This window comes from Podarcis raffonei, chromosome 10 (genome assembly GCF_027172205.1).
Source record: "Podarcis raffonei isolate rPodRaf1 chromosome 10, rPodRaf1.pri, whole genome shotgun sequence".
Lineage (NCBI taxonomy): Eukaryota > Metazoa > Chordata > Lepidosauria > Squamata > Lacertidae > Podarcis > Podarcis raffonei.
In genome coordinates this window covers 53,258,113-53,270,205 of record NC_070611.1, presented here as the reverse complement: position 1 = coordinate 53,270,205, position 12,093 = coordinate 53,258,113, and the positions used below count along the sequence as shown (strand labels likewise).

The 12,093-nt window shown below is 39.2% G+C and overlaps 1 protein-coding gene across 9 annotated transcripts in view; it reads left to right on the top strand.

Annotated features, from left to right (window-relative positions):
* The window catches only part of MYBPC1 (myosin binding protein C1), a 92,282-nt gene extending 80,715 nt beyond the window's left edge, over nt 1-11,567 (top strand). For 6 of the 9 annotated variants that reach the window (XM_053405061.1, XM_053405054.1, XM_053405057.1 and 3 more), the window contains 4 exons: nt 584-743; nt 2,317-2,453; nt 3,662-3,848; nt 10,865-11,567. In XM_053405061.1, the coding sequence (XP_053261036.1) occupies nt 584-743; nt 2,317-2,453; nt 3,662-3,848; nt 10,865-10,956 (576 nt within the window). In that variant the 3' untranslated portion in view covers nt 10,957-11,567. Of the gene's footprint in view, nt 1-583; nt 744-2,316; nt 2,454-3,661; nt 3,849-6,532; nt 6,592-7,817; nt 7,858-10,864 lie in introns of all 9 variants that reach the window. The other 3 variants (XM_053405062.1, XM_053405056.1, XM_053405059.1) reach the window with 2 other exon arrangements.
* The last annotated feature ends 526 nt before the right edge of the window (nt 11,568-12,093 follow it).

The window sequence follows — 12,093 nt, the reverse complement described above, 5'->3', positions numbered from 1 at the left end:
CCCCTAAGTTCAGAAAACTCAAATTTCAGCATATTCCTTTCCTAGAATGATCATCTGGACCACTAAAGGGAATGTGCCAATTACTAGAATTCACTTTCTATTCATATTTTACTGCAAAGTATAAGTAAGTAAGTAAGTAAGTAAGTAAGTAAGTAAAGGATTTCTTACTTCACATTTCATGAAGTACAGTTTTATCAAACTCGTACAGCTATTCAAAAAGCTTATCATTTGCCATAATTGGGTACTTTGGAAAACCTATGAAATGGTGTATGGCATATGGTTGCTGTTTTTGTTACATAAGCAGCTGCTACTTATAGAACTAAATGGATATCTTTATTTCTGTTTCACCTATTTTGAGCTTGGGCTTTTTGATGAACTTTCTTACTTCCCTTAACATTTGATCTCTTGGTTGTCTTCCCAGGGGACAAATTTATGAAATGTCAGTTTGCTTAGTAATGGAAGCAAGTCCTGTGCATGCTTCCCTGGAAGTAAATCTCACTGAACTCAGTGGGCCTTACTTATGAATTGATAATCACGGGATTGAGTTGTTCATAGCAATTTAACCTGGCCTTGTATCTTGCAGGAATGGTTCACCGTCATTGAACACTACCACCGGACCAGCGCTACCATTACTGAACTTATCATTGGGAATGAGTATTTCTTCCGGATCTTTGCTGAAAATATGTGTGGCCTCAGTGAGGATGCAACAAGGACAACGGAGAGCGCTGTGATTGCCAAGGATGGTTAGCTAGATTAACTCTAAAACTATGACACTGAAATAGAATACAACAGAGCACAGAGCACTCATTTCTTGGAGTTGAGGCATAATCTATTTGTCTTTGAGAGAGGAAAAGCCACTTGTTTGCTCAAGTTACTTGGATGATAAATTCACATAATATGTAGAACTCACTCACCAAAATCAATGGGAATTTTGTTTTTACCTTCAATATAATGCTGAAACAAAATTTCAGCTGGCCTGAATATGTAGTGGTCCGATTTTGCCATTCTGCACAGTGCACAACCAAGTGCTCATAGTGTGGATTTCCTCATTCAGTTCATTGCAGGAATGCTGTTGAGTTTGTGCTGAGAGCCAGTTCACATAATTGGCTCACAGCAATCACATTCCATTCAGGCAGATGTATGTATTTGTTTGTTTGTTTATTTAAGTATTTAAAAACCTCACTTTCCTAAATGTATATCAAGGTGGTATACAGCATACGAAGTTATGATAAAATCAGCAGAAGCATCCATATAAACATCAATAGAACATCAATAAGTCCCAGTTATTTAAAAAGAGAAAAACATATTGCAAAGGCCTGTCTAAACAATGCAATATTCAGAATACTTCTAAAGTGCATTTGTGTGTGTGTGTGTGTGTGTGTGTACACACACACACACACACACACACACACACACACACACACCAACCTAGTTTTGAGGAAAGAGGAAGATGGTCAGAAAAGTCGAATGCTTCCTGTCACTGCATATTATGCCAAAGCCATATTGTTCCCAAAGCCCGTAAACTACTTACAATCCTATTTTGAGAACATAAGGAAGACTTAACCCGTGTTCGCTTTACAAGGGAGATTTGGCCAGCTCTTGCTTTATTGCAGAACTGGCACATCCCACTTCTTTCCATGAAAGGTATTCTGCTTTGAGCAAAATGAGGATTCTGAATGACTACACTATCAGGCGTAGCAAACAACGGAAATAATAAGAGTACACTCCAGGCCTCTTGCTTAGCTTGTGGGCTTTCCATAAGCATCTATCTGGTTGGCCACTGTGGAACACAATGCTAAATTAGATACACCATTGGTCTGATCTAGCAATCCACACTTTTCACTCAGTCTTGCAGCTTAACCTAAGGTTGTGGCACCAGGATGGTGAAAGCTGCAGTAATTAATGAGCTGCTAAGGTGCCACCTCTTCCACACACTTACTGTTTAGTTCAACTTCAGCACCTGTGGACAGGGAAGAAGGAAAACATGGAGGCAGTGTAGAAATGAAAAAAATATGAGGGATTCTAATAGTATAAAGGATAGAATATCATAGTTGGTTGTGGTAAGCAGAGTGAAGGTTCCAAACAGGGTTGTTAAGATGTAAACCGTATTTTGTGGCAATGATTCTCCACAATCCAGTATTCCTCTAAAGCAGCCTGTGTTGATTCTCTTTTGATTTAGTGTTGATGTGTGTCACATGCTAGGCCTGCTCTTATAATTCTACATACCTGTTAAAAGGAACAATAGCAGCCACACAGTATGGCTAAATCAATACAAAATTCTATTTTTCTAGCGGTTCCTGAACTTTTGTTTTACAGGGAAAGTCTACAAAAACCCAGTTTATGAGGACTTCAATTTCAATGAACCACCGATGTTTACCCAGCCTTTAGTTAATACATATGCTGTGTCTGGTTACAATGCAACCTTGAACTGCAGCGTCAGAGGAAATCCCAAGGTAAGCTATCATGCTGAATGACATAAAAGTCTGTACATCAACACAGACATTTCCAGATGGGACAGTGCTTTAATCTGTTCACAAAGCACGCCAGAACTTAGCAGGCAATGGAAAGATTATGTAGTAAAGTAGGCTTCACCAACTTAGTGCCCATCTAGCTGGGTCTGATGGGAATTTTAGTCCAAAACATCTGGAGGGCAACAGGTTGGCAAAGGCTGTAGTAAAGACTGGATTCCTAAGATCCCACCTCTTGCACACTCCTGCTGTTTAGCAAAATAGATAAGTAATCTCAAGACCAAAAACAACCTACCATACTTTGCTTCTTCATCTCTACTGTGTAGCTACTGTGGTACTTATTCGTTCATTCATTTTATTTATACCCTGCCTTTTTCTCAGTGAACGACTCAAGGCTGCTCACAGCATAGATCAAAATAGATATAGCTAAAAATGCACAATAAATATAAATATTGAAAAACAATAAGTAACCCAATTAAAACGGTACTAAAAAAACATTCAAAATCATTCAAAAGCACCAAAACACAAGCCCAACACCCAGTCGCAGCAGACCCTGCCACAATAGCCAGTTAATGGCCAAGGGTCTTTCTGCGCAAAAAAGTCTTTGCCTGCCAGTGAAATCAAAGCAAAGAGGGGAGCAGCCTAGCATCCCCTGGAAGGGACTTCCACAATCTAGGAGCAGCCACTGAGAAGGCCCTCTCATACTACTTAATTCTTTCCTAACTACATACCGTACTTGAGCTACTTACAGTTGCCAAATTTTTACTCCTCCTAAAGCTTTCCTGGCAGCTTGAGACTCAGAAATTAAGCAGATGTCTCATTTCTTCGTTACTTTTTATTTGGGGAAATAGGGAGAGCAAAATATTGGGAACTTTCAAATACACCTTTTTCTTTTTCTATAGCCATGATCACCTTAATGGACACTGTTTTCTTTAAATTGGCTAATTGGATAATAAGTCTATTGGGGATGTTGGTTTTGAGAGGTAAAGGAAACTGCATTGGACTTTCCTCAGAATCTTCACACCTAACTATAGAATTTAGGAAATAACAGTAAAAACAATCCAAACAGGTGTCCCACTCCACAAACCCAACTAACTAATATAAAACCTAACCTAACTGATATAAAACCACAAAAGGAAATGTAACTTGTGCTTTGTTTTGAACTACTCCGTGTTGCTGTTTTTTAACTACAGCCCAAGATAACATGGATGAAGAACAAAATAGTTATCATGAATGACCCCCGGTACAGAATGTTTGGTAACCAGGGAGTTTGCACCTTGGAGATCCGCAAGCCCAGCCCCTTTGATGGTGGCACATACACTTGCAAGGCTGTCAACAGTCTGGGTGAGGCAGAAGTTGAATGCAAATTGGAAGTTAAAGGTAAGGTTGTCTCAATGAGCTCAAAATTGTTTCTGAGGGGAGAGAAATATAGATCAGGTCATGAGCCCTACTTTCTTAATGTTTGTGATCATAGCAGAGAGCTACATTTTGCTATTTGTTGTTGTTTAGTTTGGAGGAGTAAAATTAATGAGTGAAATGGTGACAGACTATTATGAGGGAGCAGTTGATTTATTGACCATTTATTTATTTACTTGTGTCATTTGTAGGCCACCCCATAACTGAAAGGTCTCTGGGTGGCCTACATTAAATAAGTAAACAACAACAATTGAAGTAGAAAAGAAGTTGTAAAACCACTTAAAGCACACACACACAAAGAAAACAATACCAAGATGTTGGTGAAATATTTTTGAATGTCAATAATACATCTCAAGAACGTTATAGGGAGGATACAAGGATGATATGTGATTGGATCTCCATATGTTTCTCTTTCAATTTATTTAATGTTTTATTGGTATATTGCATTTCTGTTTGTTCTGGACTTTGATTAACTGTTTGTGTAATTTATTAGTTATCATGCCCAACTCAAACAGGACAGAGGTCCCACAAAATGACCGTGCTTATATAGAATTGAGCATTAGGATAGTCCTGTTTCTTGACTCCTTTTTACTCTGTTGTCCACATAGAAGCAATGACATCATCCCAGGCAGAGCTCACTGTTCACCACATGAGAAACAATTAGCTATAGAAAAGCCATTTTGTTTATTTTCAAGCCTAAAAGGTCAGGTTGTTCTAATCTTTCATTATAAAGCATAAGCTTTCCAGTTATAAATCCCACACTGCTGCAGAAACTCAATCTGTAATTGCATTACTCACAATCCAGGATAAAAATGCCACTATGCTTTGGTTTTTTTTAAGCCACAGCGATTTCTGTGCCACCAGTGACTCATACATTGTGGTAAAAATGGCTCTAAAATGTTCATATTCACAGCTTTTCCATCCATGAGTCCTTCCATGTATAACAGTTTTTTTACTACATCCCAAGCCATAAAATTCTGTTTTAACTTCCAGAGATGGAAAAGCTAAACATCTCCACACTGAAAGCATGCATTTCATTTTGCTTCACAGCTGGAAAAGAAATCCCTTTTATTGCGAATATCCCACCCCAGACTTGTGTTTATTTCCCTTTCCCTACTCCCTACCCACAAAATTTGGTACTTGATACTGTTTTATTAACTCAAGTCAAACACCCCTTACTTAACCAGCTGATTGATAATCCATCCTTAGAACAGTTCAGCAGACTTCCTTCCTGCTAAACTGGTTGAGCTTGTAGCTCATACTTTCCTCATAACCAAGTCACAAGGTCAACAATGTTTACATCCATTTAGTTGCTTATCCTAAGAACATTTAGGTGTTTCAAGCAGTACACTGATGCTGGAATCAAATGCTTTTGTACAAGGTAGTCTTCTCCCTATACAGGCTGCCCCATTCATTTCAGTGGGGGTTGGATATATGCATAGCCATTAATTTGCATTTCAGTTGAGTGGATAATTGGATCTGCTGCACTCTCCAGTTGAAATGAATAGTGCTGGTCCCTGTTAAGAAGGGTTTGGTTCTAGCATTAGGCTCTAGCTGCTCTTTTTAGTTGTGTGTATAGAGATTAGCAATTGCAAGAATGTAACCAAGTATTGCAGGCACTGAAGCAGAACTTTTAATTTATTTGCTGGACTTCTACGGTATTGTAAGAAGATTCCAGTTTTGTATTTGTTTCCACTTTGCTTCAAACTTTTTGGAGAAGCATTTTTACTCTGCTGATGGGCAGCTTCATTTGAACTCCCATTTGCCCCACGCAGCATGCAGCAGATTTGGGAAGGATCAGTTTTAGTTTGGGTGAATGGCATTAGGGAACCCTTCCTTCCCCAATGCCACAGTCCCAGTCTGAATCAGCTCCCAGGTTGCTATGAACGTGTCCAAGGACAGCATTCCTTTTGGATTTCCCATGTCATATCTAGTTTGGTACTCAGAACTAAAGAGTTCAATTCATATCCACTGAAGCCAATAATTGTAATTGATTTTCAGACCCACGTAATTGACTTCAGTGGGTCTGAAAATAATGAGCTGCAACAAAACTAAAATCCATCATCATCCATCATCCTTAAAAAGGACAACTACTCATTACCATTTTGGTGTGTTTTTAAAAAACTACTTGCCCCCAATTCTGAAAGAACTACTAAGTCACCACCTCTTCTGCTGCTCAGTATATCTTTTTTATGATTCTGAAAGGGCACGTTATTTATTGTTGAAGCTTATCTGCACCAGCTGCAATTCAAACTACCATACAGCTACCATAGGCGTAGCATAAGAAGCATTCCTGCTTAATGCTTCCTCTGCTCAGTGGTCTTCCCTGAATTGGCACTGATGTTCCCACTGCCCCCATCTGAAGCGCAGAAGGGAGCAAGCTGCTGGGAGCTAGGTCTTAATGATGCCTGTCTGATGAGGTTAAATTCTATGAAAAAAGACTAGTGCAGACAAGTCTTTAATTGTTTTTTTTTTAAAAAATCATGATATGTGTCCAGGTTTTTGTTTCCTTTGTCAATTAAAAACTACTGAAAAATTACAACTGGTGTTTACCAATTGAAAATAAAACAAGCTTGACACTGTTAAACATTTATGCAAAATAATTTCAAATGAGAATAAATATTGGTACAAATATTCTAATTCTGCAGTGATATATCATGGCGTAATTACCCCAGGAGAACCAATCTTCTCGGCGGGGCAGAAACAGGTTTCTGAAATCATATTCCCCTGGGCATTACCTTCCATTCCATTCCTTTCTTCCTATATAAAATGTGTTTGCATGAAAAGTGTGCATTTCATCTTTGCTCTTAGATTATATAGTTGTTCATGGCATACTGGATATGGCATGAGCAAAAAAAGGCCAAATTCATCAAGACTCTAGGTACTAACATCCAGATTATGAAGACCTTAGGTGAGAACTTCTGTTTCATCTGTACTCATGTCTTAAAGTAACTTTTTTTGCTTATGTATCAGCAGCTAGCATACATCAAAGAAGTGTGTTTATGCAGTTAATTTTAACATTCAGATAGCCTGGAAGAGCTACCTATAATCCTATAATTTTTTTAATGAGCAGAAAAACATTATGAAATGACTGTACATAATTAGTTCCAAAACTAAGGCTGCAATCCTATGCACACTTACCTGGAAATTAAGTCCACTGAGCACAGTGGAACTTGCTTCTGAAAAAATATGCATAGGATTGTTCTGTTAATTTTATATAGCAAATAGCAACCTGTATACTAACCATTCTACCTAGTTTGGATATTTCCCTTCTTACCATTCCCCAAACACATGTAGAATAAACACTGTTTCTTAAGAGATATATGCATTACTTACAAAGGTAACTAGGATATGCAGTGCAATCCTGTGCATGTTTACTCGGGAGTAAATCCTACTTTGTTCACTGGGACTTACTCTCAGGTAAGTGTGTATAAGATTGCATAATAAATTGTGCAACTTTTTATGTACACAAAACTTGATAATTTTGCCTGTTAAGAGTTTCAACCTATGCTTATACATACATACATATATATATCAATAGTTCAATACTACATGTGTGGTTTTTTCCTGTACTGATAAACATCCTGGATATATATATGTCTGTGATCTAGTTTAGTTTTATTTGACCTTGTTTAGTTTTAGTGTCACAATCTGATTGGCTCCATTGTGTCTTCTATATTAGCTGCCAATCATTTATGTTTGTGCACAATTAATAAACCTTCATGTATTAATAGTTAATGTTGAAGTAGTGCTAGATCCCTGCCTATTTTGACACTCCATTTGCTTTCCTCTCTTTCTCTTACATCTTTTACATGACTAAGGATTAAAACGTCATCTTATCATAGTTGCGAACATAATTTCACTCAACAAGTTCTGTACTTTTGTGTTTAGCAAGTTAAGTGCTTACAACTTCTCTCTCTCTCTCTCCCTTAGTTACACAGTAAGGATTTTTGAATGTATAGTGTCATCTAAGGTAAGCTTTCATATGGTCCCTGCATATGAAGCTTATGTCTGTTGTTACGTCATACAAAGCCTTCCACCGTATGACATAATTTTCATTATGTCATTTAATGAAAATAGGGTTGTGGAATCAATATTGTAATAGACTGACTTTTATATCACTGTGCTCTTAACAACTTTCGCTGGATCTGTCCAATAAATGCTTGTGATAGCAACTCCCTGCAGTGACGCAACCACTTACTAACAGCATATGCAGATATAAAAACTCAGCAGGACGCAACAAAGCCTGAGCCATGTTAACAGCTTACTTTACATAAAAAGCAAGCCATTTATCCGAGCACTCTAGCACTTAAAGCTAGTAATTGGCCTCAAGGTTCAGCGGCCTAAAGAAATGACGCTATTTATACCAAACCTAATTTTACTTGAAAAAATTACACTACAGTGACTTTAAAGAATGCTTTAAAAGCATGCCAGTTTTTTTTTAAAAAAGTGTGTGTCTTGTCTTCTCTATTCACTGAAGATTAGGAAAGCATAGCCTATTTTTTTTAAAAAAAAAAAACAAACCCAAAATCCTTCAGTGGCATGCCTTAATTATTTTGAGTCAAGACAATCCAAATAATGCAGTTTCAGCTGGATATGGGAGATTGCACAGAAATGCAACTTGCAATTTCATTTGGTTGAATGTGGAAAAAGCTTCCTCCCTAAGGGTCAGTGGTAAAACATGACTCTGTAGAGCTGAAACTTACTGGAAGCAATTGGTAAGTTCATCTTCGGAAAGTCCTGGTGCTTTAGGTTTATGGCATGAATCGGAAATGCATCAGAAGGTAAGTTTTCGGTTATTAGAGGCCATGCTTACTCCTCACGTACTGCCAGAACTGGTGGCAATTCTAGGACACTTATAGCAGGGGTTCTCGGGTTTTTCCCCTCTCCTTAATGAGCCTCAGGACACTAAGCAGTGATGGCCAAACTTGGCCCTCCAGCTGTTTTGGGACTACAATTCCCATCATCCCTGACACTGGTCCTGTTAGCTAGGGATGATGGGAGTTGTAGTCCCAAAACAGCTGGAGGGCCAAGTTTGGCCATCACTGCGCTAAGGGAACTACTATTGAGAGTTTGTACTTCAACTAGGGTAATGAAGGGGCTGTACACACAAAACTCTTTTGCTTCATGAATCCACAGCATACCTTACCCTCAGATTACCCAGAAGACACCCTGGGTAATCCAAAAGGTACCCAAAAGAAGATTGGCCACAACATTGCTAATTAACTCAATGGAACGGACATGTGGCCTATTGTGTTGTAATGCACCAATGGGTTGTTGACCTGTTTTTACTGGAGTGGTGGGTTTCCTGGTTCCTGTTGCTCCATCTCACACCAGAGCCTATAAAATGGGTGGATAGCATCACTCCAGTTAGTTGGGGCTAACACAGGAATTAATCACATCATTATCCCTTCCCACATGTTTTCCTGCCTGCAGACATTGCTGCAGTAACATGTTGAGGAACCATGTGGAAGCTCCAACTGTGCTACCCCACAAACAGGTCCTATTTTCTCTTGGTCTAATGACAAATCATTGGAAGAATCTTCTGCACAAAGGCTCCTTAGCTACAGTAGCCCTTTCTAAGAAGGCAATGTTCTCATTTTGACTAGCACTAAGGATGGGCAAAGATATTATCCTCTAATTTGTAACTGTGAGCACAAAAGTGATCTGCATTCAGCTTCCTAATTTCTTTGTGGTCACAGATTTAGCACCACCAAAAAAACCCCCAAAGAATGATTTAAGTGTTCAGTTAGAACATTCCTAAAACCTTGAAAAAGCATCAAAGGAAATGCTATTACTGTTACTAGGTGTAATAATTGATATTAGCACACCAGTACCAAATACTGTTTTCTGAAAAATAAGATCTGCTGACTTTAATGTCACTTATAAGCAAGTGTGCTGTGGTTTGGGGAAACTGCTTTACATTTTGTAACTTATTTCACCTCCACACAACTTGGTACTGTCCCCATTTTCCCCATGCCACTGCAAAACCACTGAAGTGGTTTGAGTCAGACTGCAGTAAATAGGTGTTGGGTTGAGAGTTGTGCAACAATCACCTATCTCACCATAAGCACCCATTTGCTCAGCTCTCAGGGCTGAACAAAATGTTACCTTATACTTGGCTGATTCATGTTTCATGGTGTGGCATAATTGAAAGGAAGTAATTGATAAGACATGACAGCATTCAGCACTTCATTAGATGACAAAAGGCAGGTGACGTAATGCAATGATGTCATGTCACACATCTATTTCAACTGCTGGAAGATGCAAGGAAGAGACACAGAAGACGCCACACATTTAATGTCTAACCATAATGCTACCAATAGGCTATTTACGCTCCACACTTCAAGGACCCCAGGGTGGGTTACAACAAGAACTGAGAGGAGAAGGAATTACCACTGGGAATCTGCTTTTGCATCCCTCTGGGAATCATAATGTGTGCTCTGGTCTGTTACAAGGATTTGCCACATGGATCAGTTGCATCACATTGAGTCTTCTTGCCACCATTACCGATACATGTGACTCGCCATCACGTTCTCTTGAGAGAGGGTGTGGATACTTGTAGCACGATGGCACCAGCTCACCTGACGAGTACTTGCAGACTTTACAGCGGGGCCAACAATGGCTTGTCATTAGCAAGCCCGTTGTTGGCAGAATTCCCATGGCAAATGTGATGTCTGCCCTGGTTCTGATTTGGTTCTAAGTCTCCATTGACTGTACATGGAGCCAATGAGTCCTTGATGGGCCTCTTCCCATTTCGCCCTACATGAAGAAAATAATAATGTTGCAGTCAGAGATACATCAAGGCTGCAAATCCTAAATTTGTTTACTTGGAAGCAGATTCAGCTTATTGCACTCCACCCACCCACCACCCACTGTCAATGCCTGTAGGATATCAGGACACTTACAGCTGGAATTCAGTTTTTGCAAGCACCTGTTCACTTGATTGCTTTAACTATTGTCTTCCTCCTTGTCCGTAGGTGGGGTCTCATTCTTCAGACTACTATTGCAAGGGGTGCCCCCACATATCATTGACTCCTATATGAAAGCATGCAACCCTGAGGAAAAGTAAAGAGCCTGGCCACAGTGTTTCTCCGCCACTGCACTGGAAACTGGCAGCCAGCACTGCAGCAGTTTAACTCCTACCATGGCACTCCCACAGCATGGCCCGCTGCATGGCCCTTCCCTCTTGCTGCTGTTGGAAAGAAAATTCATGCATGGATTGTTTTTTTTTCAAGTTGAAATGTTGAAGTTGAAGCTTACCCACATGTTTCAATGATCCACATCATTGTGTTTGTTTTATTCTCTCTCTCTCTAATGCTGAAAAAGCAAAGAAATGGAAAAAAAGCTATGCCAATACGCATGGGAGCTAATATTTGAGTTTGTACTTTATATGGCTAGATAGATTATTTTATTTTTTGTGAGAAGCAGGTACTGCTAGACCCAGTGGCAGTGCAGTCAGGCCTTGAAACACATACCTCTTTTGATAAATAATGGATCTAACACTTTCCTAGGCTGCTAAAAGTGGACTGTTTGGCACATGTGATTTGCGGCATTTAACAGTTATTTCAGCGGAATGTATCTTCAGTTAGAAGGGTTTCTGTTCAGCTCACTCCTTTGTGAATCTCTTGGCTACTAAAAGTTTCATGTAATGTACAATAAAGCTGAAGTGTTTAAGAACTAGCTCAGTATCTGTGATGTTTGTGTTTGCTACAAACTGGTCTACCATTACTGTTCTGCCTTTTGTTACTCGAACTGCATTGACAGATACCAGATTATAAATGGGGATGCCAAGAATCAACTTGCATTCAGAGGTTTTGCACGTGGTTGCACAATAACACTGTGCGCAAATTACAGCACAGGCACCAACAGTTAGTTGTGAAATAAAATAGTTGCTTGCACTATGAATAATACAAACCTGATAAGTTTTACTCAGAGGTCCCACTGAGTTCATTGGGACTAGCAAGTGTGTTTAGGGAATGCAGCAAAAGGTTTTATTTTGTATTGTATTATAACTTTATATTTGGCCTTCACAAAACAGTGCACTGCCCCAAAGCACCACAGCCCTTCATGACCGCGAAACCAAAGCCATGCATTAAATCTTGGCTTGTTAACTGAAATTTTACAGAGACTCCTGTAATGGATCATGAGCTTGTCATACGTGTCTTCGGTAGACCTCATTTCCATCAATTAGGTCTGAATTTGGGAA